The sequence below is a fragment of the Podarcis melisellensis genome (genome assembly GCF_964234715.1).
Source record: "Podarcis melisellensis genome assembly, chromosome: 12".
In the NCBI taxonomy this organism is placed as follows: Eukaryota; Metazoa; Chordata; class Lepidosauria; order Squamata; family Lacertidae; genus Podarcis; species Podarcis melisellensis.
The window spans coordinates 13,680,782-13,708,088 of NC_138544.1; the positions used below are offsets into that span (position 1 = coordinate 13,680,782).

Below are 27,307 nucleotides of genomic sequence, written 5' to 3' on the forward strand. Positions count from 1 at the left end.
AGAAATAGTACATTGGGTTAAGAACTTTGCTTCAGGATGAGAACAGAAATCACATGGTGGCAGCAGCGGGAGGCCCCATTAGCTAAAGTGGTACCTCAGGTTAAGAACAGTTTCAGGTTAAGAACGGACCTCCAGAACGAATTAAGTTCTTAACCCGAGGTACCACTGTATTTACCTCCAGAATCCTTATCAAACAAAGAACTTATTACTGGTTCCATTAAGTCTGTTTCCAGTGTAACACACAAGAAGGAGAGAAATAACTGCAATGGTAAAGTGAAAGCAGTGTGCAGGCACTTAGCAGAAGAGTGGAATTTGGTGTGTGTCCATTTTTGGGTGGTGGAAGGAAAATAAAGCGAATGCTCTGTCTTGTGACAACATCTTCTGCAGTCACAAGATGCTAAAGGCTCTTGCTGTTCAGCTCAACACATCATATGAATGCTGGGCCTGTGTCCTTTTAGTAAACGGCCCTGAGAATCGGGCCCACCCTAATTCTCTGCATTGCCACCAGCAGAAAACATCTGTTCTTCGATCTGGAAATTACTGCAGGAAACCAATCTGGCATGGGATACTGAGTCATATTGAAACTTCATTTCAAGAAATAGTCTGGGAAAGGGAAGAGCTGTGGACTTGGTACTCTTCCCAGTAGCTGATTTATTGAGAAATATCCAGTGCTGGAGAGAAGTAAATCACGATTTAAATTAGCTGCCTCTCTAGAGGAATCTTATTGCCACTCCCCAGATTATGATTTCAAGTCTTGGGATGTTCTCCCAAGTCACTTGTGAGAAACAGATGAGTAAACAGAGGAGTCCCTGGGTTTTCTTTGATACCCGTATCTGCCTTCCAATAAGTCATTATGCATTATGATTTGGAAAAGAACTTGCAATAAAAAATTAAAGAAACCTTGGAAGCAGCTCTTATTTTGTTTTATTGTTTTGATGAATCAACATGTGTATGATAAAAATCTTGAGTTTTTCATATATCACATAGCAACACACTCTTTGGAAACCACAGCCAATCCCTGCTCTCTGATGAGTGTGACCTGTAAAGATGCACGTTTTCAAAAACCTGTTCCTCGTATTCACACTTCACAGTGTTTTTTTCTGTTTTTAAAAAACATTTTTATTAAACTTTTCTTGGTTTACAAAGGTATGTGCAATGTCTCTTTTTTCAAGTTATATTTTCCATAGGTCAGTTTCATTTGTTGAGACATTAGGGTTACCTTAGGAAGAAAAAGGGGGGAGAGGTGGAGAGGGGAAACGTGAGGGGGGTGGGGTCGGGAGGCAATGTTTCTAATTTGCTTAATGTGCGGGGGGGTAGTGTCAGTGTCGTTTGTGCGGGTTCTCTTTGCTATTCGCTTGTGTTCCTTTGGTGGTGAGAGAAATTGGGGTTGGCCTGGGTTGTGGTTGCTTGTTTGTGATTGGCTGTGGTGAACTTTGTTTTCGTGTGTGAGTGGGGTGGGTGGGTGTTTTTGAATCAGGTTAGCCATATTGATTCGTATGCTGATGGTGGATGCTTGTCATTGTCTTGTTGGGCTGTATATGTGATAAAGGAGAGCCATACCAGGGTGAAGGTATCTTCTTCTATTTGTCCCCGTGTCAGTTTCAGTTTATTGGTTATTTTTTCTAGTAGGGCTGTTTCCCATACTATTTGGTACCATTGGTCCATGGTACTCCTGACAGGTCTCTCCACTGTCTGGTTATGGTGTTTCTGGTTGCTGAGAGAAGGTGAGCTATGAGTTCTTTGTGATGTGAGTGGGCATTATTGTCTTGGAATATGTTTAGTAGATCCAATTCTGGGGTGATTTCTAACACTTGCTTAGTTATTTTACATATTTCTTGTATGACTGTTGTCCAAAATAGTTGGATTTTGGGGCATTCCCACCACATGTGTATGTATGTGCCTGTGGAGGTGCACCCTCTCCAGCATTTTGGTGAGGTTCCTGGGCGTATTAGTGCTAATTTCCTTGGTGTTAGGTACCACCTATAGATGAGTTTCAGAGTGAATTCTCTCCTTGTTGATATGGATTTAAGGGGGGAGGTTTAGACCACATTCTGGTCCACTGAGTGGGGTTTTTCACAGTTGAAGAGGTATAGTTAAAATTCTGTTGATTGCGTTGTGTGTAACAACTCATAGAAAAAGCCATTTTGTAAGTGCCTATATGTTTCCCCATAGCGGTAGCATGAAATAACCATGGGTGAGTTCAGCTTGAATATCTTCTGGAGTTATTTAGCCAAGTTTTACACAGAGTAGACCTGTTGAACTTAATGGCCCTAACATGGTCATGTTTGTTAATTTCATTATAATGTGCATAAAATTGTCCAAATGAGTGTTTTCAGTGGCTCATACGGAGTTCATTGGAACAAAGTAAACAAAGCAGTAGAATTGTAAAGGTGATAGTAACTTCCGCTACAGAGTTTGGATTTGGATTTGATATCCCGCCTTGCACTCCCCTTCAGGAGTCTCAGAGCGGCTAACATTCTCCTTTCCCTTCCTCCCCCACAACAAACACTCTGTGAGGTGAGTGGGGCTGAGAGACTTCAGAGAAGTGTGACTGGCCCAAGGTCACACAGCAGCTGCATGTGGAGGAGCGGAGACGCGAACCTGGTTCACCAGATTACGAGCCCACCGCTCTTAACCACTACACCACACAGGCTCTCAATATTAAGGGTGTTTTCCATAATTGCATTTGCCCCCTTTTCGGCAATTAATGACCAACAATGAAAAAGAAAAATCACAACAATATGTTCTTTTGGAAACAGCCAAACAATAACAAGGGAGTATCAACAACAACACATGTGGATTTCAACAGATCTTGTTCAGAGAAGGAGATTTTATACAACAGCAAAATTAATTAAACAAAGGCAGATGCCCTCCTAGATCTATTGTGTACTGCAATACAGTGTGCGACTGTGATCCTATGCACTTTTACCTGGAAGCAAGCCCCACTGAGCACAGTTGATGCCATGAGCAGCCATGCATAGGACTGTGCTGTTAGTGTTCACGTACACAACCCTTTACAATGTAAAGTTTGCATAACAAGCACAGTATCTGCACTGGAAATGATCTTACCGTTTGGTTATTTTAGCAAGTGCTTGGATACAGAGTAGGGATGCGGGGGGCGCTGTGGTCTAAACCACAGAGCCTAGGACTTGCCGATCAGAAGGTTGGCGATTCGAATCCCCGTGATGGGGTGAGCTCCCGTTGCTCGGTCCCAGCTCCTGCCAACCTAGCAGTTTGAAAGCATGTCAAGTGCAAGTAGATAAATAGGTACCGGTCCAGTGGGAAGGCCAGATGACCTGGGAAAACTGTCTGCAGACAAATGCCGGCTCCCTCAGCCAGTAAAGTGAGATGACGGCCGCAACCCCAGAGTCGTTCGCGACTGGACCTAATGGTCAGGGGTCCCTTTACCTTTGGATACAGAGTAAACTACAGTATTGCAAGTCACAACTGATTGTCAGTTTCTTTGTGGTTGCACAAGCCACTCCAGAAAGGAAGCATCTCTCTTATCACTGTCTAAGCAATATAATCTTGGACATTGATCCCAGTGGGTCCAGAATCACCCTCCCAAGAGCAACAGCACTGCTGAAAAGCAGCAACAAGGATGGAGCTCCGGTGATGCACTGGGGGAGCCCATCTGGTCCTCATGCCGTTGCGTCCATACAGCCCCGATCTTGCTACTAACCTACCCAAGCCCCATCCAGGTAACTCTAGCAATACTGCTGTTGTTAGGACAACTCCACGCATCTGCCCCTCCGCCCACTAACCATCATAATCCGTGAGTTTCTTCCTTCCTTTAGTGACCTTGTTGTGCCGTTATGTGTGCTCTTTGTTGCTGCCTATACAGTCAAACCTTGGTTCCCGAATGGCTTAGTTGACGAACAAATCGACTCGCAAACCCGGAAGTGAGTGTTCCAGTTTGCGGACGTTTTTCGGAAGCTGAACGTCCGACGCGGCTCCCGCTTGAGTGCAAGAAGCTCTTGCAGCCAATCGGAAGCCGCGCCTTGGTTTTCGAACGTTTCAAGAGTCGAACGGACTCCTGGAACAAATTAAGTTCAAGAACCAAGGTACCACTGTGTTTCAAAAAAAATATTTCCTAAATAGAATTCCATGAGATTAGGTGGGAGTGGCCGCCAGCACACAGAGACTAATAATACTTATATTTTGTTGCTAGGCTCAAGCAGTTAAGTCTAAAAAATTAAGAAGGCATGTTAAACATTTTAAAGTGTGCGTTCTTAAGTTTTCTGCTAAAATGATGTTTGCCAAATGCTCATCTGGATAAACATCTGAGTGAGCAAGCAGATGCGACACAGAGAAATCGTTGGTTGGGTCTGTATGTGCCTTAAAGGTTTAATACTAGCTGCCGGTGGGGGGAGAGGGATTGGGGGAATCTGTTGAAGGGAGAAGAGTGCTTAACCCCACCCCCTATTCCAATAATAATAATAATAATATAATTTATTATTTATACTCTCCCCATCTGGCTGGGTTTCCCCAGCCACTCTGGGCGGTTTCCAGCAAAATATTAAAATACAACAATTCATCAAATATTAAAAGCATCCCTAAACAGGGCTGCCTTCAGATGTCTTGTAAATGTCAGATAGTTGTTTATTTCCTTCACATCTGATGGGAGGGTGTTCCACAGGGCGGGTGCCACTACCGAGAAGGCCCTCTGCCTGCTTCCCTGTAACCTCCCTTCTTGCAGGGAGGGAACCACCACAAGGCCTTTGGAGCTGAATGATGGGGGAGACGCTCCTTCAGGTATACTGGGCTGAGGCCGTTTGCTGCTGTTTGCTCCATGAGACAAGAAAATTCAAATACCCATCTGTTATTGTTTTAAGAAGGCAAGATCCTATCCCAAAGATCATAATGTCGTAACTATTCTTTATATATGTAAAATAGCATTCCTGTTGAGATATGACAGGCACACATCATTTGTGCTTTGTGGAAACAGTTGAAGTCCTATTTCCCAGTTGGGTGAATGGGTCTCCGCCATTTTGATTTGTTCATCATATCTGCTGGTTTTTGTGTTGTTTTGAACTGTTTTAAGCTTTTTTTTTTTACTGAACATTACCTTGTGATGCTTGCATGAAAGGTGATGAATGACGATGACGGCTATAAATACGTACATAGCCTTAGAAGCAAAAGACAGTACTTTTATTCAGGGCAAAATACTGCTGGTGCTATTAAGAGGGGTAGCACCTTTCACAGACTTAATTCAAATACCATACTTTCACAACCCCTCCTTCCTCCACACCTTTTAGCTGTAGAATATTCGTTGTAAACTGAGGAGGCAAGTTATGTCGGGTGTTAAAAAAGGTGTTGAATGCAAACCTTTTTTAAAAATCACATGTTTTTCAACACGTGGCACCTGCAGAGGATCTTTGATCAAGAGTAGCAAATTAGCGTAGGGTTCTTATTATTATTGTGCAACACTACAGATTCCCACGGTTTTTGCAAAAGAGATTTGAAAGCTGTTCCCACAACTGCTTCAGCTCTCCACACTGCTGACAAAGCAAACCTCTACAAAGCACCTTAACTGCTTACGTTGTTTTGCATGTTGTTTTGCCCATAGGTGCACAAGCATCTCAACCAGTACTGTTAATTGGAAACTCCGTAGAAGAGCCATTTCTGCCTTTGACCATGTTCTCTCTGCCTTACTCCTGCTGACTTAGTGTTTTGATGTCACAGACGCCCTAGTCTGGCAGATTTGGGCCTACCAGCCTGATGTCAGAGCAGTTAGCTTTGACCAGAAGAGCAATTTGACAGGGCCTTTTGAAACTTGTAAATTCCGAATTTTGAGGTCTGTGATCAAGCTACATTAAAATTAAGCCCTAGAATGCCATGGTTTTTCAAAATACGCCCTTCTGGTTCTATTTGTTTTGGAGCTTCCAGGTCAGTGTTTCCCAAACTCCAGTTTCCTGCTGTTTATCTGACTACAGTTCCTATCATCCCTGACCACTGGTCTTGCTAGCTAGGGATGATGGGATTTGTAGTCCAAAAACAGCTGGAGACCCAAGTCTGGGAAAACACTGTTCCAGATGGAAATGGGTAAGAACATACCATATGTATTTGTGAAAGCAAAAACCAGAATACAGAAACTATCTGTCTGTATGTCTGTCAGTCTGTCATCTATCTACCCGTCTATCTATCTATTTTTATTGAATTTATATACCGTCCTATACCCACAGGGTATATGAAACGCTTCCTAATGTGGCCTTGAAATGAGGATAAACATGTGATTTTGAAGGAAGAAAAATCCCCTTATAGTTGAGCCACTTTGTTCTTTTGGCAATTGGCAAAAAGAAGAAGAAAAAGGGTGCAACTTTCTACTTGTTCACATCAAGCTACCTAAGACAGTAATTTTAAAAAATAAATCTGTGAGCACTATTAGGGTAAACAGATCAGAGAAATGAACAGAATGTGCTTCAGATAAGTGAAACAATTTTACCTCCTAAAAGTATGTTTGCTTGTTCCCAGCTATCTGCCTTTATAAATAAACTAGTACATTGAACACCCTAATGCTTTTTATGTTTGGAACTATGTTTTCCCACCAGCTTGGTTTCTAAACCAAACCATAATATACACCTGCCTCTCGTGGGTCTACTCTATTTCTCCCATGCTTGGTTTACTACTTAAGTGTTACGGAGTCTTCATCTGACCTGTGTTTGTGTCTTCTTTAGGAACCTGCGTGAAGTGCAACAAAGGTGTATATGGCGCAAACCAAGCTTGCCAGGCAATGGGGAATCTCTACCACGACGGATGCTTTACCTGTGGAGCATGTAGTAAGTATCTGTTATATCAAGGGAAAGCTTCTCTGTTTACAGACGAGACAAGATTTGCAGAAAATGTGTGCCTTGCAGCGAAAAAAATGAGCACAAACCTGATGTCAGAGGTCAGCAAAGTCGGGTATCTGCTGATCTCCTAAACTTAGCAGAGGCTCCTAAAATGTTGCCTTAACTCTTCATCATTTTTTTCTTTCACATGTGCACTTCTGCAGATATGCAGGAGTGGGGAGACCTAGGCCCTCAGCACTTTTGCATTTCCTGGCACAATCTCTGCCTCCTTTTAATTAGGAAGGGATTTTTAATTGCATGGTGAACTCCTGGAATATCTATCCAGTCTTTCCACATTTCTTTTTGATTATGACAGCCAACTTCTTCAGTCAAATTCTCCCCAGACAAGCTGTTTTGGGGTCAGAGGCAGTGGTGTAGCGTGGGTTGTCAGCACCCGGGGCAAGGCAAGTAATTTGTGCCCCCTAACCCGTGGATTTGCGCCCCCTAACCCCCAGGTGTTGCGCCCGGTGCGGTCGGCCCCCCCTGACCCCCCACGCTACGCCACTGTCAGAGGCAACACATCGTTGCCCATCTTCAGCAGCTGGACTGAGGAAAATATTCAGCCTGTGGGCTGAAAAATCAGGTGAACAACCTCCTCCTCATACTGGTAGATGGGACTCCAATCAGGAATTGGGAAATAAGCTTCTCTGATGTTAGACTGGTGGTTAGATTTTCTCTTCCCCTGCCCCCCATTTCATAGATGGAAGAGTAACCATTTTACAGAGAGTTAGCAAGTGTTTGGAGTCCTATAATAATACGTTTATGGTTCTGCTGGAAATAGAGAGTGTTCCACTCTCATGGTCTCTCTCTCTTTCCATTGAGACAACTATTTTAGTCATACCTGTTTATATTTAGAGGGATGTTTGTTAGTGTGTATTCAGTGGCAGCAAAGGCCACCTGGCTCTTGAGTATATATACTTAGGACCTTGTACCTCACTTCCCAAAATAGGGATTCCATTCTTTCTTGTACTCATAGTTAGGATAAATGCTTCACTGTTTCCGGGAATGCGTTTTATATAAATCTCTAAGTTTACTTGTGCCTTGCAGGCTAATATAAGCATCTCTTCAATAATAGTTGAAACACAAGCTCTTGTCATCTTACACCGGTTTCGAAGGCTGTTCAGACTTCTACTTTCAGGGAACCTTTTCATAGCAACTTGTCCACTGGAGAACCTCTGAAACTTGCAAAGGGTTCCAGTGTGAGATGTGGGGAGTCGACACCTCATGCAAACCGAATGTGTGCCAAAGAAGACACCTCATGGCTGCCATTTTGGAGGGGAGAGATGTAGCTCAGAGGTATAGAATCAGATTTACAAACCAGAAGCTTCAGGTTCAATCCCTGTGTCAGGCAACAGTGGACCCAACCTCCATGGCAGGTTGCCAGGAACAGATAAGACAAGGAAAAGTACCAACTGCTTTTTATTCAGTATTCACAGAGAGAGGCTTGGGAATGCAACCTCTTGGAATAATGGCGTTGCCCCAAGTGAGTCTCCACCATCTCCCTCCTTCATGTGTCATCACTACGGGTGCTGAGAAGTGCCTTCTGCCTTTGAGCTCTTTGCTCTCCTACTTTCAATGCTCGCTGGGTTCTGGAAGAGGGGGGTCTGGAATGCTTTCTAAAGACATTCTGTGTCCATCAATTGTTCTTCCCCCCTCCTCTGGTGTTTCTTCTTCCTCCTCTCCCATTATTTCCCAGCTTTCCCCCTCATCTGCCTCTGAGCTGTGGTCTCCCACAAACCCCTGTTGTAATTCTGAACTGTCATCTTCTTCTCTGGAAGAGTCAGGCTGGGGAGGCGGTCTCCACCATTCCTCCTCTGTCCGGTCCCTGACACCCTGGCGTCTCCAGCTACGGCTAGGAGAGAGCCCTTCCTCAAACCCTGGAGAGCTGCTAGGCAGTATAGACCAGATGTGGAGAACCTTTGGCCCGCCATAGGTTGCTGAACTACAAACCCCATAATCCCTAACTGTTGGCCAGGCCTTTGGGGCTAATGGGAATTGTAGTTCAGCAACATTTGGAGAGCCCAAAGGTCACACCTGGTGTAGACAGCACTAAGCTAGATGGGGAAAAGGGTTCTGACTCCATATCAGCTTCCCATGTTCCTATGAACACCACTACTGGTGGACAAGCTGTCTTTCCAAGGGGCTTGTCTGCTTTTAGTGACCTTCTCCTTTGGGAAACTGCCATGTCCCAGGCCAGACAACTTGCCCAACGGATCCAAGTTACAAGAAAGATTCGGACTAAACATCAGGAAGAACTTTCTGCATGACAGTGGAGCACGTTGGCATGAATGACGTTATCTGATACCATAGATTCCCTTTTAAACCTAAACTGCTCCCATGTTCTCATCTTGATTAGGCTTCTGTTTAAAAATATTTAAATAAGTGGGCTTAGCTGCCCAGAGCTACAAATGTTCTAAATTCTACACTATAAATAGGTTGTACCCTTGGAAGTAAACCCCATTTATTTCCGTCACACTTGCTTGCAAAAAAAGTATGCTTAGGTTTATATGGGGATTTGTATTTTGGCATTGAGGATAAATGCACTGCATATATAATTAGTATTATTCCGTATCAAATGAATGTCAGAGTTAATCCTCTCTAGGTGAATGGGACTCTGCCATATTTCCTAGCCATTATAAGGCCGTTGCATTGGCATTGCCCTCAGTAAAAATGCAAATGATAGATCTGTGACCTTAAAATGCCCAAGGAGTCAACAATCAAATTGGAGCTCTCAGGCATATTTACATAGGTTTATTGTGAAGGACTCTTGAGAGTCCCATGGACTGCAAGAAGATCAAACCGATCCATTCTGAAGGAGATCAGCCCCGAGTGCTCACTGGAAGGACAGATCGTGAAGCTGAGGCTCCAATACTTTGGCCACCTCATGAGAAGAGAAGACTCCCTGGAAAAGACCCTGATGCTGGGAAAGATGGAGGTCACAAGGAGAAGGGGATGACAGAAGACGAGATGGTTGGATAGTGTTCTCGAAGCTACCAGCAAGAATTTAACCAAACTGTGGGAGGCAGTGGAAGACAGGAGGGCCTGGAGTCACGAAGAGTCGGACAGGACTAAACGACTAAACAACAACATTGTAAAGAACACCTGTCCTTCCTACTTCATATGTTTTCTACAGAAGATTGCATTCTTCAGAATGCAGCTAACTCAGTTGCCACATCAACTTGTGTCACCATCCTGTATACAGGAAGTCGCTTTGTATTCTCTCTTGGACAGGCCTTTATAACTTGGGGGCTGGTTTAGGAGGCAAGAGCTATGGCTGAGGACTCCAGTACTTGGGTTTGCTTCAGGAATTGCTCACGGGACTGGCTGTAACACACGACATCTCACCAGCTTTCCTCTGACGCAAACCCTTTGCACAAGAGAAATGAGGTCACATCCCTTTATGCATGTGGCTGCAGAAGCAGTTTTTGCAGATCAGCAGCTTGGACTTGCTGAAGGATCAGTAAAATCCCTCTTCTGGATGCAGGCCACAATTCATAAGACAGGTACACTTTACTGCTTCACAGAAATAAGCGTTGAAAACCATGTAATATATCATTTCACCTGCCAGAGACCCTTTGATACTTGTTGTCAAGTTTCACACATTTGTTTGGAACGCAAACTCTTCCCAGCGATGTCGTATAAGCCACATAGACTTGGCATTTTCGTGTCGCATGTTTCTCATATTTTGAGCTGTCTTGAACCATGAGGCCATGATAGGAAGGATGAGAGCCAAGGAAAAAAAGTGCAGAGGAAGTACTTTAAATGACTGAAATAAATTAGGGGAGGTAAAAGGCTTAGAAACGAAAAAGAAGACGCGTGACATGCATGGGAACTGATGTTCCAGATGTTAGGTAAATCATAAAATCCACAATTGAAGCCTGAAGTTTTTCACATCTTGGAAAGGGGGTGAGTTATGCCAGCAAATAGAAGTGGTAGAATTTTGTTCTTTTGGTGTTCTGTCCTTAATAACAGAGGTGAGAATGATTGTTGAGGAAAGGGATAGTACCTTCATCAGAGGAGGGTTGGAGTCTTTTTTGTAATATAGTTCTTATTCATTTTCATCTTTAAACATGGTTTAACATGGTTGTATTGATGTATCTTTGTTGACATTAGAGCATTATGCTTCTGTAGCATTATACATGACTTCTGATGTAATGAGTTTCCAGGAAAACATTAGAGAATGTGAGATAACCCTGGTTTTATTTCACTGAACAACCCCCCTCATATACTTCTGAGCTGGAAAAGTGGATGTAAATGCTTTTAATTAATGAAAATCCCCTTCACTCCCCCTCTCCCCCAAGATGTCAACTCAAAGACAAAGCTAAAGCTAGATTCACCATAAAACTCTCATTCCATGGACCTTCACCCAGAATACAGTTGGAATGATTGCCATCAAAATTAATATTTAAAATACTATTTTCAGTTTCCATGAGCTTCAAACTTTTCCCAAACGTATTGAGTACCTAGCTAGTTATGTTAAAATCTTCAGAGATCTAACTGAAATGCTGATGAGAGACATGTTCTTTTGTCTGCCAAGTTGGCTTGGGCTTGTTGTCTTGGTTTCTTTTTGAACTAGGGTAATAAGCAAGGGCAGAACCAGTACAAAAATAGGAAACAGTCAAAAGTGCAAGGGATTGATGCTGACCACAGGGAGGCTGGCGACTGATTTGCTATTTGCCTGATGTGGGTTCAGGAGCATGTTCAGACCGAATAAAACATCTCCTTTGACGTAAATGAAACAGAGTCCCACAGTGTTCAGTGGGGTTAGGTTCTTCCTGGTAATCTGGTAATCTGAATTTTATATTACAGAGGTCCAAAGTCCAAAATTCATTTTGATTATATGGGCCCTGCTGTCCACTGGATAATAAACAGGGGCACCTAGAAGATAAAAACATGCCACTGTTAAGTCTTAAGTATGAGGGAATGAGAACTGTTGCTTAAATGGATCCGCCATGCACAAGCGACAGGCATCAAATCTTTAATTACAAACTGCAAAGGGGAAAACGTGTCCTGTAATTACAGTCAGTAAAAAAAGGACAGTAGAAATACCAACGTGGTTATTTCGTGCATGAACTCTGGCTGGCAGTGAAATAGATGAGTATAGCAGACAGTGGACTTGAAGTATTGCTAGGAACCAAGAGTTCAGGACCCAGCCTCTCTCTAGTAGTAATTAGCTGTCTCTGGAGAAGCCCATAAATTAAGCTGTCTGACATTTCTATGAGAGGACATCATAGTAAGCAGAATTTACCCTCAGTACATGTCTTCAAAGAGGTATGCAGGTGGTCTGATGCAATAAAGCACAACCTCTGTCTCTTGAGAGCCATATTATGTCTCTCAAGTAAGAGAATGTCTTATATTTCAAAATATCACAGCTTCATAAAAATGAAAAGAGCCTTATTTTAGAATCCTGCAGCTCCACACATCACATTGCTTTAGGCTGAAATCCTATAAGCACTTACTTGGGAGTAAGCACTGTTTAACTTAGTGGTGCATATTCTGAGAAGGCTTGCACTGACTTTTTAATTTTATTTTTAACTGTTAATCTGGCCAGCTGCGTTGGCTCCAGTCGTCTGCACTTCAATTTTTTAATTTTTACATTCAGACATATTTATGCGAGACAGCACAGTGAAGCAAAAGACTCTTGGGATTTGGCCCTTATAAAGCTGCAGGCACCTTTCATCCAAGATTTGATATTCTGTTAAGCGGTAACAGAACATAACAAACAGTGCAAATTGCATCGTTTTGTCATAGCCACATCGTTGCTGCCAAGTTTAAAGACAGGCACAATGCAGAATTTCTGTTAAGTGACTTGTGCCTGTCACATAAGTGGTAGCTATCCAAGATATGTCCTTTTTTCCCTAGTGAGAGCTTTCATTGCCCAGAAAAATAATCTGAAGTGGGAGTATTTCATGTGGTTGCAAAGTCCTCCCTTCACTTGCTTTTCCTGCCCTTGTGAAAAGTATTGGCTGTTTAAAAGCCTAAAAGCCTTCAGACAGCTGCTTGTTTTGATAATCGCTTGGGCTTTTTAAACCATTGAATTGAGACCCAACTGGCTTGGGTACCTGAGGCACATTGTCTTTTGTGACTCGCAGGCTAGTCCTTGAGATTTGGACCCAGAGTTTTCAGGGACATCTTGCAACGTTCCAGTAAAACTGCATCCCTGCATAGAGGGATGGAGAAACTCTCTGTAAATGTGGAATTCAGTGCCCAGAACACATGAGCCTTAGCAGAATATGAGCCATACACATTATCAGGGAATAATTTGAGCTATAGTTTCATGAGAGGTGAGCCCCGGAATCAATTATAAAATCAAGTAATATGTAAAGTGATAAAATGGCTATGTGCAGGTCCAGTTTGCTTCTGATAGCTCAGTGAGTTATTTATTTCAAATATCCCAATAACACAGATATTCTGGAAGAGCACTGTTAGTTGTCCCCCATGTTTCAGAGGCCAAATTGGCCTCAAGTGGGGCATTTATTGCTGTGGAACAATAATCCAGCAGAGATTCAGCAGGCATCCTGGCTTTTGACTTTCAAGCTTCTCTTGAAAATATATATATATATATATATATGCTTTCGTAGATTTTCACGGGTACAGGAATGCAGGTTTTGGTGTCCTCGGGTGTCTTCCCGTGTAAAAGTTGGGGTGTCTAGGCGACGTTTCGACGAGGTCTCACTCGTCATCTTCAGGCTGGTGCTTTCGGCTTCTTGTTACTGGAACAGAGCAGGATCTCAGTGTTTGAGTTCCTATAAATACTGTTGAGGGGGTGTGGTGTATAGCCTCCAATGTTCTGGGCAGAGAGGAAGTTCCCAGGCTAGTGTGCCTTTTCTTCTTTTGTTCCTTAATTACTTGAGGGATATCTTGAGTGATTTCTTGAGTGATATCCTGAGTACCACTTAGGTGGGTCATTAGGTGTGGATTAGTTGCTAAAGTCTTTGTGTCTTGACCTCTTGAACTTTGCATATGTCTGTCAGCATATATTATATTTTATATATAATATATATATAATTTATATATATATATATATATATATAAAATATAATATATGCTGACAGACATATGCAGATGTTTAAAATGTCTCTGGAGTAGGAGTAGCCAGTCATTTTAATGATTGTTTTGGCTTGTTTTTAAATGCTTTCATGTTGTTGTACACTGCTCTTGTGTTTTGCAAGGGGACGAGGTATATAAATACTTACATAAACAAACAAGCATGTATCCTTTCCTTCATTGGTCAGGCAGCATTCCTAGGGTTTCTTACGGAAGGATTTTTTTTTTAAATTACAAATGTTGCAAAACAAAACCACAAAATAGCACAACTTGTGATAAAGAATTGAAGCAATAAAAACACACACAACAGCTTCAAACCGTGCAGCTCGAAAAGTTGGCAGTGTATAAAAGCTTAGGAAGATGTTTTTTTAAAAAAATAATAATAATAATTTTGCCCAGTACTGAAATGATAGTTAGGTGTTGAGGCATGTTCTTTGGGGAGCACATTCCCCAAACAGGATGTTACCTACCTGGTTTGGTACCTACCTTAGGCAGCAATCCTAACCCTGGCTCCGGACCAGCAGGGCTACCCCGCTGAGTGTATCCAATGGGGAAGAAGGTATCGAGGGACCAACAGATTGCAGGTCCCGTGACAGCAGTGGGTCCAGCTTGGGTCCAAAGCATCGTGCCCTGGAGCTCTGCCCTGAGAGTGTCATGCTAGCTTCCTTCTGCAGGACGAGACTGGCAGTGATCAGCAGCGATGGGCAGAGGGACAGCTGTGGCCAGTGCAAACCACCCTTCCCTGGGACAAAGGGTCTTTGGAGAGTTCCACCTGTTGCATCCTCTGCTTTTATATATTCAGATCCAACGCTTCTAAGCTCCTTCATTATTCAGAAGGCTTACTATCAGTGGAGCAACACCAGATACAACCTAAACAATTTGGGTTTTGCACTGGGAATATTTAAAATTAAAAGGTGGACATTTACAGAATCATTTTATCCCACAAGGACTGAACATCTATTTTTTCCTGCCTTGACAAGAGGCGCCATCTGGTGTTAATGCGATGAGCCAGGTATAGGGAAATGTTTATCTCCTGCTATCGCCACCTCTGTATCCTTTAACGCATTCTCTTTAATTGGCAAATTGTTACCGACGTAATTGGTCACAGCCCTTGCCTAACATGGATTGGAATAGTAGTGCCACTCCCATTTTATTTTATTTTTTTAACAAGATTTTCACATTTCGAAGATGAGAAAGTTGAGGGTGGGAAGGAAGAAAGAGATGGACAGAAGTATGGGACTCATGTTACAGGTTAGAGTCGAAAGCCAGCACCAGGTTAAATGCTGCTCTAAAGTAGGATCATAGGGATGCGGGTGGCGCTGTGGGTTAAACCACACAGCCTAGGACTTGCTGGTCAGAAGGTCGGCGGTTTGATTCCTCGCGACGGGGTGAGCTCCCGTTGCTCGGTCCCTGCTCCTGCCAACCTAGCAGTTTGAAAGCACGTCAAAGTGCAAGTAGATAAATAGGTACCGCTCCAGCGGGAAGATAAACGGCGTTTCCGTGCGCTGCTCTGGTTCGCCAGAAGCGGCTTAGTCATGCTGGCCACATGACCCGGAAGCTGTACGCCGGCTCCCTCGGCCTATAGAGCGAGATGAGCACCGCAACCCCAGAGTCAGTCACGACTGGACCTAATGGTCAGGGGTCCCTTTACCTTTAAAGTAGGATCATAGAGTTGGAAGGGACGCTGAGGACCATCTAGTCCAACCTCCTGCAATGCAGGAATATGCAGCTTCCCCATACGGGGATCGAACCTGCAGCCTTGGCGTTATCAGTACCCCGGTCTTAGCAACTGAGCTATCAGAGCAAATACTTCCTGTGTGCACCTGTGCAATATAATGACAGCACGGGTCCTAGCTTGGAGTTACGCTATAAATTAAAAAGCCCTGAATGGCATATAGCCTTTGCTTCTTCATGCTACAGTTCTGCAGTAAGGAATTGTGGATGCACACTAAAGCACAGGGCATCTGTTCTAGCATTCAGTTGCATCGAAACTGCATCTTTATTTCTGGCTTCCATTGGTGGCATTCAGATGTTTTATTTATTAGTCTTTGATCATATCCCCACCCCCACCCCTTTTTCCCTTGCAGGTCGGAAGCTGAGAGGAAAAGCCTTTTATTTTGTGAATGGGAAAGTGTTTTGTGAAGAAGACTTCCTGGTGAGTAAGCTGCAGGCTCTTGCATGTTGTTGCTCCTGGAGGGAATGCTAAATGAGGTTGAGGATTGCAGGGTGGAGAACCCACTGGCAATGTGTCAGGTTATGTGTCCGACAAGTTGCTAGAGTGTTGGATTTTTTAATAATAATAATAATTTATTATTGATACTGTGCCCATCTGGCTGGGTTTCCCCAGCCACTCCTGGCAGCTCCCAACAGAATATTAAAAACACAATGAAACATCAAACATTAAAAACTTCCCTTGTCAGAGCTGCCTTCAGATGTCTTCTAATTGTCAGATAGTTGTTTATTTCCTTGACATCTGAAGAGTAAAGTATGAATTAACACCTCTTCTTATCTGTTGTGTCTGCACCTTTGTGAAAGCAGAGAGGATCTTAAATGAGGCAATCAGTACTGATGACTCCCCACCCCCACCCCAAAACATCTAATGTTGCATCCAAACAGTTCCGTAAGACATACGCCAGTCCAAAGCATAGGCTCAGCATTTTATAAATTACGAAATATTCCAAACAGGGGTCTGTCTCTCCTTTCAGCATCCATTTTGCCTGGAGCTGTTTTCCTGGAGAGCTTCATTTGCATTCTCACTCTCCTTGAGTCTGAGAATAAAGACTTTAGCAACCACCCTTTTGAGATAACAAACTTGACATTTGATCACTCTCATGTGTTCTCAGGTTAAAACATCGGGTCAGAGCTACCTGAGAACAACAACAACCCATTAAGGAGCCCAGAGACCACTTCTTGCTCTTGGCCTCAATGGAAACTTACAGTCAAACCCTTTCACCAATTCCCATTTCTGTGTGAATTAAACCAGTTATACTTCACATAGCGTACTGTTTATTCACGTTGCTTTTACTACTAATGATTGGGCAATTACTGAGTGGCAGTAATTGGACAGTCATATATTGGCTACATAATATATAATTACGAGATTATGTCTGAGATATAAAGGAGCCTCATGCGTATGAGCTTGTCCACAAGGGTTGTTTATACACTGTGTTATTGAGCTGACAAGTGGTTTTCAAGGCAGCCCTAGTGTTCACATATGTTATTTCAACAATACTTAATCCAACCTACTGAGGCAAATGAGTGTCTGAGGTCGAGGGCCAGCTAAAATGTTGCTAAACTGAGGTTAGAACTGGGGACTTAGCCTCTTCATTGTCTCTTCATTGTGCTAGCACTTGGGAATATGTATTTTTTTAAAATTGAAGGAAGGAAGCTTTTAAAGAAAGTAATAAAAGCTGTTTTGGGGGGAATCGTGTGCCCAGAGACATTATAGTGGCTATGCAGCCTGGTCAGCTAGCCTTATTCCAGTTAAGAAAGTAGGAAAATGTTGCTCATGCTTTTACTCAAAAGGTTTAAGCATACTTTCTTTTCCCACTACAGTATTCAGGCTTCCAGCAGTCAGCTGACAGGTGTTTCATATGTGGCCATTTGATCATGGACATGGTAAGTGACCTTTGTGTGTGGAAAACACGCTATGGAGGGAAAGTCCCCGTAATTTTAGAATGACGTCCCAAATGGAAAATATAAGAATCAAATGTTGCTGCTCTATGCCATCCACTTCTTATTGTATGAGAAATAAGGAAAATGAGGAAAGCAAACCTAATCCAATTGTGTGCTTTTGTCTTGTTTATAATTTTTGTGTGTGCATTTTTTAAGGTATGCAGATGCTCACATCCTGTAAAACAAAATATGTGGGAGAGTGCTGATTTCATTTTTTTTCTGTAATCTCTTGTGATTGCACATGATTCTTAATGCTTCCACTGTAGCCTCTCTAACAATGGGGAAGGCTTTTGGAATGTAAACGAGGGTTGTCGGCTGATTAACGAAACCCTAGTCAAGGAATCAGGCGGGTTTTAGTCAATCGCTTAACTAAATGGTCCTGCATAAACTTGTATGCCAGAAAAAACAAGCTAAACCCAGGTGCCACATGCAACTTCCAGCCTAACTTGAATCAGCAAACAGCTGGTTGCTGTAATCAAGAGCAGCCCTTCGGGGCATAAAAATAAAGACGTTTTAAATCTTAACCTGAGTTTTCTCGCAATAGCTGTTTGGAAATTCTATTCTCTTTTTTCTGTGTCCTGAATGAATTCACTCTTGCTGCCTGCTCCCTGTCTTTTCAGACTGGGTGCTGTTTCGCTTGCTTCAAATTCCATCAGAATTATGACGACAGAAATTTGCTCTGTCATTTCTGCCTCTTGCCAGTAATTTCCTACCAAAATTGCTCAAATTGATTACAGGATTCCTGATGGCATGGTTGCTGTGAAGCAGAGCACCATTAAGGGAACAATTTACAAACATCCTTATGTTGTTGTAATTGTTATATATTCCTTGCACTCCTTTGCAATTGCTTCTGTATTGCATTTTTTTAAAAAACTCCTGAATGCTCGTTCAGAAGCATTTTCCTGTTTCTTATTGCAGATTTTGCAAGCTCTGGGGAAGTCGTACCATCCTGGCTGCTTTCGTTGTGTGATCTGCAATGAATGTCTGGATGGAGTGCCGTTCACGGTAGACAGCGAGAACAAAATCTACTGTGTCCGAGATTACCACAAGTAAGGGGGGGGGAATCTAAACAGACGTGGCTGTAAGCAAGAGCTGCTGAAATCAGTGTGATTTGCTTGCAAGTAAATATGTATATTCACAGGAAGGCAGTAATGCTTGCTGATCATGAAGCTGCATCAAGTAATGTAAAAATTCTAGCAACCTATATTCTCATCGGGACGCGGGTGGCGCTGTGGGTTAAACCACAGAGCCTAGGACTTGCCGATCAGAAGGTCGGCGGTTCGAATCCCCGCAACAGAGTGAGCTCCCATTGCTCGGTCCCAGCTCCTGCTAACCTAGCAGTTCGAAAGCATGTCAAAGTGCAAGTAGATAAATAGGTACCGTTCCGGCGGGAAGGTAAACGGCGTTTCTGTGTGCTGCTCTGGTTCGCCCGAAGCGGCTTAGTCATGCTGGCCACATGTACACCGGCTCCCTCGGCCAATAAAGCGAGATGAGCGCCACAACCCCAGAATCAGTCAAGACTGGACCTAATAGTCAGGGGTCCCTTTACCTTTACCTATATTCTCTGCTCTTACGAGAGAGATGGGCAGATTTCAGGCTTCTCAGAAATGCTATAATCCCAAGATCAGCAACCAGTCAGATGCAAATGATGCACAGTTAGAATTAAAGAACAGGGTCCAGGAATTGGTTTTGAAAACCAAATCTGCTCATAGTCGTTTCACACAAAATGCCACACCTGGCTAGTTTTCTTCATTTGCGCAGCCTAATTTAGGTGCAACAAGTAGCTTGCTGTTCTCAAAACAATTTGGAGTCGGGAAACCCTTGCCAATCTACTGCAGCAAATCGCTCAAGAGATTCCCAGGAGATTCCAACGTCCCTTTTGCCCCCGTCTGCTCTCAGAGTCCCTCTGCACCAGCCTTTTCCCACGCTCCCATTTTCACTAGAATTGGGAAAATGCGAGGTTGGGACCCCAGTGTGCTTTGGAGAACATGCAAAGTGTTCAATGCCCATTGAAACAATATTTTTAAACGATTCAAATCTGGGTTCTCTTTCATGTTTGTAACTTGCCTTTTTTGTTTTTTAATAAAGGGTTTTGGCACCAAAATGTGCAGCCTGTGGTCTTCCTATTCTGCCAAGTGAGGTAAGTGATTTATATTTTTTGCTTCTACCTTTTCTCAGTAATGCTGCAGCCCCCCAGTTATTCGCAGTAGACTTATTCTAAGCTCTGTGTTGAAGCATGGCTAGATCACCTGCCCTTAGATCACTTAGATCATCTGAAGAACTTCTACTTATGGCACTGCCCCCTGCAGAATAACCTAGGGTGGTGACCTGGAAACTAGCATTTTTTCCCCTTCTCCCTGCTCTGTGGAATGCCCTCCCCTCTGCCATCTGTAACGCAGCAACCATCTGTTGCTTCAGACATCTTTTGAAGACTTACCTTTTTCTCTGGGCTTTCCTTGATCCATAAGATCAGACCCATTTTTATGGATATTGTTAGGTTTCCAAGGGGTTGCTCGACAGCAAGCAGGCAGATGCCTCCCTGCTCGGCTGTGAAGCCTTGCTTTTGATGCCAAAATAAACTTTATCTGTCCAGAGCGCCACTCTCCTGTGGCTGGCTCATTCACTGGCAGAATTCGTGAGTGGGCAGTCCTTAAACCTTCCCCAGCAAGGTAGTTTCTTGACGCCCAGTCTGCGCCTCCCCTCTTGGTGCAAAAGCTTACTGCGCAAGGAGGGCGTGGGTAACGGAGGACCTCTCTCCTCCCCGCTTTGCCCAGGCAAGGTGCCCTGGCACCGCCTCGCCTCCTCCGAGCCCTGCAGCTCCTCTCCACTGGAGGCATGGTTACACTCCTCCGCTGAGGAGGAGCTGCTTCCCACGATCTTTGGGGGCTCTCTGTAATCCACCCGGCTTTTCCCCTTTCCCCCCGGAGCCGATGGCAGTTCCCTGACAGATATGAACCCCCAAGATCTCTTTTATTTGCTTTTTTACTGTTTTCATTAGTTTTAGGTTGCTTTTTTTAAGGGGGGCGTGTTGGGTTTTTATATTGCACAAACTGTGTGCCACTAAAAAACAACAAATCTCTGTGAGTGGAGTATTAGCAAGGCCCCCAGTCTTATGAAAGATGTGAAGAGCTCCTAACTGGAGTCACAGATTTGACAAAGGCTGCTGTGGCACTTGAAAAACTAACAGATTCCTTGAGGTATGAGGTTTTATAGATGGATCTCTGTAGACAAGTCTTTAAGGTGCCATTCCTCTGGGAAGGGGACTTTGCCATAGTTAATGGTTTCCATTGGTTTTGATGGAATTTAGCCAAATCTTAACCTCTACTGGTTTGGATCCTAAGGATACAATCCAACAAAAGTTTACGGCACCTAACCCCCACTTAAATAAATGGAACTGCAGAGCTGAGTTACAATCCTGTAACCACAATCCTAAGGACACTTGCTAGAGAGTAAGGCACATTTTAACTCAGTGGGACTTGCTTCTGAGTAAACATGCTAAGGATCATCCAGCTGTGCTGATTTTAGTGAGACTTAGATGCACCTAACACATCCAAAATCCTCATGCCCTTCCACCTCCAATTTGGAAAGAAAAATCTTCCTCAAAACCAGAATAAGTTATGCACAGCAGTCAAATGCATGTTCAGAGCCTTATTATGTCACACAATAAACTATTTTACATGTGTGTTCCTTTGCACAGAACTTTGAATGCACAGCTCTTTTTTGCTATTTGCTGACCTAAAATATGTGAGCTATGCTTGGAATCATTGTTCCAACAATAACACTTGAGAATGTTTAAGTGCAATGGGGCATCTCCTGTAAAATTTTGCCTTTGCTTAAATCAGTGTGATCAGGGATTTTTCTTTTTAGCGTGTAGACATTTGGTTTGTCTCACTTGGGGAGGCCGCCAGACGTTTGCACACACCTTGTGTTTAGGCATTCACTTCATCCTTCACTTTGCCCTAAGACAGTTTCATGTGGCAAATTCCAGATTAGTTCATTTCAGCCCATCTCTCCTATTTTTTTAAAAAACACACACACCTTTTCTCTTTGTTTTGTGCTTTAATGTTCCCAGGGATCCGATGAGACTATACGTGTTGTGTCGATGCACAAGGATTACCATGTGGAATGTTACTGCTGTGAGGTAGGCCAGCTGTTCATTACAGACACAATATAAAGTAAATACAGGTAGCAAGTATATGTAGTTTTAAGGCAAGTTGTTTCTTAACCGCTAGAGGATATCCTGCACTGACCACTGGTTTGATGGGAGTTGTAGTCCAACATCATCTGGAGAGCGACCAAATTGGACACCCTTGATCTGAAATAACTTGAAAGCAGTAGTTTGTAATTCATTTCCAGATGAGACACCAGTAAATAAGGAGGTGATCCTTCTCACATGAATAGGATGCACGACAGGCAATTCTTACGTATTTTCACAATGGTTTATTTTTTTTGCTTCGTATGGGGTTAATGTCAGGACCTTGAATACCCCCCAAGAGGCTGTTAGTTTTAGCTTGAGTAGCTCAAGTCAAGGCATAATGCTGCCGGTGTCATAAAAACAAGAGATTGTCTTCAATAGTCAGTTTGACATGCCTTTCAATAGGCCACAGAATTTCTTTCTAACCCCAAGCCATGCGAATTGTTAAAATAACACCAAGATTAAAGATTTACCCCCTAGTACATCACTCAATTTTACTCAGACTTAAGTTGGTCCATGAATTTCAATGGGCCTAATCTGAATAGGACTAAATTGGGATACAACCTTCTGTAGTTTTGTCCACGTGTAAAGTCCAAAACTTGCATGTTCACAACCTCCTGAGAGGTTCTCCAGCCTAGGCATCCTTGCGGAGATTAGAATTAAAAAACACACACACCTGTTTCAGCATAGGGTAGTTGTGCAGAATCTCACTTGGAGCGAACTGTTTTAAATCCTCATGCTGTTTTGTTTCATGGGGACAGAATCATGTTTTCCTTAACTGGCAGCTAGGAATTGACTATTAATCTATACTGACACTCTGGGCTGGGGCTGCTGATCAGAAGATTGTACATACACCTCAGAAAGGCCTCGTTTTATGACTGGTGCATGTCCTGAATAGCAGTTCTGTCCCTTTCGTTTCTCACGTAGGACTGCGGCATGGAACTCAACGACGAAGACGGACATCGGTGTTACCCCCTAGATGACCACCTGCTCTGCCATTCCTGCCACCTTAAACATATAGAGAAAGGCACAACAACTCATGCAGATGCTTACGTACACCATTTCTAGCCAGTTCTGCCAAACTTCCCAGAAGCCTGCCAAGGGAAAGGTTTTCGCAGCTGTCGTTTTTGAGGTGCGTATCTACCTCAGCTGGCGATTTGCAGCGAGAAGATGAAGGAAGAGGCTGTCTTTTTTTTTTCTTGCTTTTTGGCCTTGTGCATTGCATGTGTGGCAATTGCACACGGCAAAGGATTTGTTTTCGTTCTGGAAAAAAACTTACAGTATTAGCTGGAGTGATTTGTGGCTCCCTGTGTGCTTCTCCCCCCCTTTTTTTTGCTGGGAGAAAGTGGCGGGAGAGACTGTTCTCTTCTCGAGTCATTTGAGAGGAATCTTTAGCAAGCAAAATCACAACAAATACCCTTTAAAGGACACAAGAAGGTGCCACAAATAAGTGACAGTACACCTGCACGTCTCATCTGAGAGCCAGTGTGGTGTAGTGGTTAAGAGCGGTGGGCTCGTAATCTGGGGAACCGGGTTCGCTCCTCCGCTCCTCCACATGCAGCTGCTGGGTGACCTTGGGCCAGTCACACTTCTCTGAAGTCTCTCAGCCCCACTCACCTCACAGAGTGTTTGTTGTGGGGGAGGAAGGGAAAGGAGAATGCTAGCCGCTTTGAGACTCCTTCGCGTAGTGATAAAGCGGGATATCAAATCCAAACTCTACTTCTTCTTCTTCATCATCCTCTTGTGGCTTGTTCTGATAGTCAATCAGGGAAACACAACCTCCAGCCCGCCAGCAAGTCTACATACTGAGCAGACTCTCGTGATGTTTTTAATTTGTGGTGACTGAGAAGTAATCACCTGCCTTTCCTTACAGTGGTGGAAGTTACCCTGTTGTCCTATCCTATTGCATGCAGGTTGGAGGGCCTGATCTGCCCTCACCATTCGTTTTAGAAACCCAGCTCTACTTTATACCTTTTCATACAGCTCAGCCACCAGTAAGTGTTGTTGTGGAGTAGGGGCAAAACATTGCCACTTAACGTCACAACAGGGATGGTGGTGATGAGATCATCTCCCCGGATGCTGCTATTTGCTAATCCTCCGCAAGTCAGATAAATAAGCTTTTCTGTGAGGAAAAACCCGTCGAACAAGGCAAGCCGAAGAGAGAGGCAGATAATGTCAGCATGCAAAGTGAAGGGTAAAACTGCCACTCTTGTTTTGAAAAACCCCATAGATCCGTTGTTGTGGCCAACTAAAATGTCACAAAATAGGGAGCTGAGAGTTCACTGTAACTCTTCCATCAGGGTGGATAGTAAACAAGGTAGCAGGGGTTGTGGAAAATACTGGCTTGGTATTGAAGCCATAATGTCTGCATTGGTCAAATACTCGTTTTTGTTCTATCGTCTTGGAAGAGGTTGGCTGCGGAGGCTGTCACAAAGAGGGCTGCACTTCAGAGTTTACTACGCCACTGGCATTGCTGTGAAATAAATAGTCACAGTGACTCGAGAGCACAAATTTAAGGTTAGCACAGCTTGCTGCTCTTTAATAGCCTCACTAATTTTGAGCACTTGGAACAATTTGAGGCTGGGTAGAGCTTTAGGGTCTGTTCTACCAGCCACTGCCAAATTATTTGGGCTGCCAAATAATCAGAGATTATTTTCAAGACTAGGATCTTCTATACTGTCTAGGAAGAATAGATTAACACCCGTTTTTGTCTTGGAACTCCTGTGCCTTAAATCTTAACTTTTACAATTAAAGTATGTGTTTAATACATTTGACATGGGCTTTGGAATATGTGAGTGTGTGTACACTTTAGTTACTAATTCTTGGGATAAACTGAAGCGGATGTTAATTTAATTAATGTTAATTTTAAAATGTTTGCCCCAGAAGTCAAGGAGTTGATCACCCTAATGCAATCCAAGCTTACTGAGTGCCAATAAACTAATTCTGCATCAGCGCTTTGATGTGTGCTCAACTTTTGAGAGGCCTTGGTAAATATTTTTTTCCCACTGTGAACTTATAATTGCGGTTATAGCTGATTTTCCTCCAAGCTCTAAGACCTGGTGCTTTTTTAAATACTTGGTTTTCTGGTTAAGATTTGGCACCTGATTGAGTGCCATATGCAAACTTGTGGATCACAGATCTTGAATTCTCTCCCTTAGGTTGCACAGTCACTGTTGTGTTAAAAATAATCAGAGTGATTTCCTGTAGCAAAAGCAGTCGGGCATCATGAAAGCAGGTGGGTCTGGTTTCCTTTATTACTTTCAACACACCAGCTGCTGTATCTGAGAAGCCAACAGATCTGCCCAGATGGTGTTTGGATGCCAACTTGGTGTAGCAGGCCATGTCATGGAAAATGTTCATTACAGTTGTGATGGGACGCTCTTATTTCCACCTTCAATTGCTTGCCATCTTATCCTTTTGGGCTGGGGATTGGCAAGTGGCCTTCTGTATGCTCAGCCATGACCGTAAGTCTCTGGCTTCTGTTCTCAATCCTCACATTGGAGTCCTATGGATACAGTTGCACAGTATAGTTTTATATTGCATCCTAAATTAGCAAAGTAGAACCCACAAGGAAGAAAGGGGTTATTGTGATTTCAGGGGGAACACAAGCAGTTCATACTTTCATTTTCAGATATTTCATAAATCCATGCAACATGAGCTTCTCCTGTTTCGACACGGTGCAGCAGATGAGGTGCTCTTTGTATTTCAACTTTAAAAATGATTTAAAAGGTATGTGTTTTGTTTTATTTCCTTCACATTTCAACTTACCGTATTTTTCGCCCTATAGGACGCACTTTTTTCCCCTCCAAAAATGAAGGGAAAATGTGTGTTGCGTCCTATGGGGCGAATGCATGCTTTCGCTGAAGCCTGGAGAGTGAGAGGGGTCGGTGCGCACCGACCCCTCACTCTCCAGGCTTCAGGAGAGCCCCACCGCCAGCCCCGCAAACTCGGGGGACAGCGGGAGAAGTGCAGCGCGCCTTTCCCGCTGTCCTCCGACTTGGTTAGAAGGCTGGCGGAGGGCTTCCTCCTCCAGCCCCGCAAGCTCCCAGAGCGATGCCAAAGCTGCACGCTGCAGAATCTTCATTCTGCCTTTAACCACACATTTTGTCCTTTAATCAATCAGGATTCAGAGACAGAATTCAGTATTTAGAAAAGATGGAAGTTTTATTATTGTTTGAGTACACTGTGTGGACTTAGAAATGCAACCTCTTTGCAAAGCAATGGAAAACAGACATCCTTCCAAACCTCAAGCCTACAGAAATTTAGTTCTTTTCTAACAATGCTAGCTGCCCAAACTTTCTTCTTTGTTGCAACAAGTTCTTAATGGGAAGTGCATCAGAAGGACAAAAGCAGGAGTCACTTAAAAAATGATCTGCTAATGAACATTAAATCAAACATTTGATGCAAGACCTTTTTTATATTTTCCACGCATTGAAGTGGATGACTTGGATTTTAGTTTTTGAACTCTGCTGACTGTTTTTTCCTCTGCAAACAAAAACTGCATATGTTATTACAAGGACTGTGAGAATAATATTGAAACAAACTCAGAGACCCTCAACATTCAAAGGTTAAAATGAACAGTTGCTGTTTCCGTACGGTACAGTATGTTCAATTGCCATACAATGATAAACTGCACAGCAAGTTGTGTTTTAGCTTGGAATGACCAACTGCATTAACCCCTAGTTGTCTACATGTCCTCCTAATACTTAAATTCATAATTACAATCTTGACTATACAGCTGTAATTACAGGAAGTATAATTAAACAATTCACAGTACCTGAAGCTGATCCATGTCTGGTTCTGAACGCAAGTAATTAGAAAATGGTTGACAAAGTAGTTTAAAATTGGTCCTTGGATTTAGATCATCTAGTTTTTAATATAAAGCTTGGAAGCACTAAAGTTGAGACACACATTTATTGATAATCAGCACAAGGCTATTCTTAGAGCTTAGTAGTTTCCAGAGAAAGTTACAATTGTAGAGAAATATAATTACGGCATGCACAAAAAGCAAGCGGATGTTGATCCCAAGTGCAAATATGGAATTAACTTCCCCTCCCCTCCCCCAAAATGCATCAAATGTATATTGTCTTCCACAGATTACCCCTCCTAAAACCAAGGCAGCATAAAGCAGCAGGTGGTTTGCCAAATTAATAAGAAACGCCTTCTGCATTTGAGACTCTTCGGAAAGAAGCAAATACTTTGGACCTTTAGCGTAAGAGGGTTCAGATAAGTAGCTTTACATTCTTTGATTCCATTTACATCTTCTTAAGAGACAAAACAATCTTTAATCACACTGAAGTTTGTCATCTACGTCTTCTAAGGACTGTAGCCATTAAAGCAGCACAGGACATGTTCCAAACAGAGTCAGTCCTCCCGACAATGATTTAAACAGAATATTGCATCAGCAGTCCCAGAAATGGCAGGAGAGACTTGCCTTTAGATAAGGGAGCAAGAGGAGAAAAATATATTGGGGGGAGACACACACAAATACACACAACCCTGCGCTTGATACATCGACTTTTCTCCTGGCCACAAGGGCACTCAACAGAAGTTTAATTAA

General features: G+C 43.1%; 1 protein-coding gene across 3 annotated transcripts in view; it reads left to right on the forward strand.

Moving 5' to 3' along the window:
- LIMD1 (LIM domain containing 1) overlaps positions 1-24,700 on the forward strand; it is a 42,227-nt gene extending 17,527 nt beyond the window's left edge. For all 3 annotated transcript variants that reach the window (XM_081882966.1, XM_081882967.1, XM_081882965.1), the window contains 7 exons: positions 6,678-6,779; positions 15,965-16,032; positions 17,433-17,495; positions 18,471-18,601; positions 19,641-19,692; positions 21,625-21,693; positions 22,675-24,700. In XM_081882966.1, the coding sequence (XP_081739092.1) occupies positions 6,678-6,779; positions 15,965-16,032; positions 17,433-17,495; positions 18,471-18,601; positions 19,641-19,692; positions 21,625-21,693; positions 22,675-22,815 (626 nt within the window). In that variant the 3' untranslated portion in view covers positions 22,816-24,700. The remainder of the gene's footprint in view (positions 1-6,677; positions 6,780-15,964; positions 16,033-17,432; positions 17,496-18,470; positions 18,602-19,640; positions 19,693-21,624; positions 21,694-22,674) is intronic.
- Positions 24,701-27,307: the final 2,607 nt, after the last annotated feature.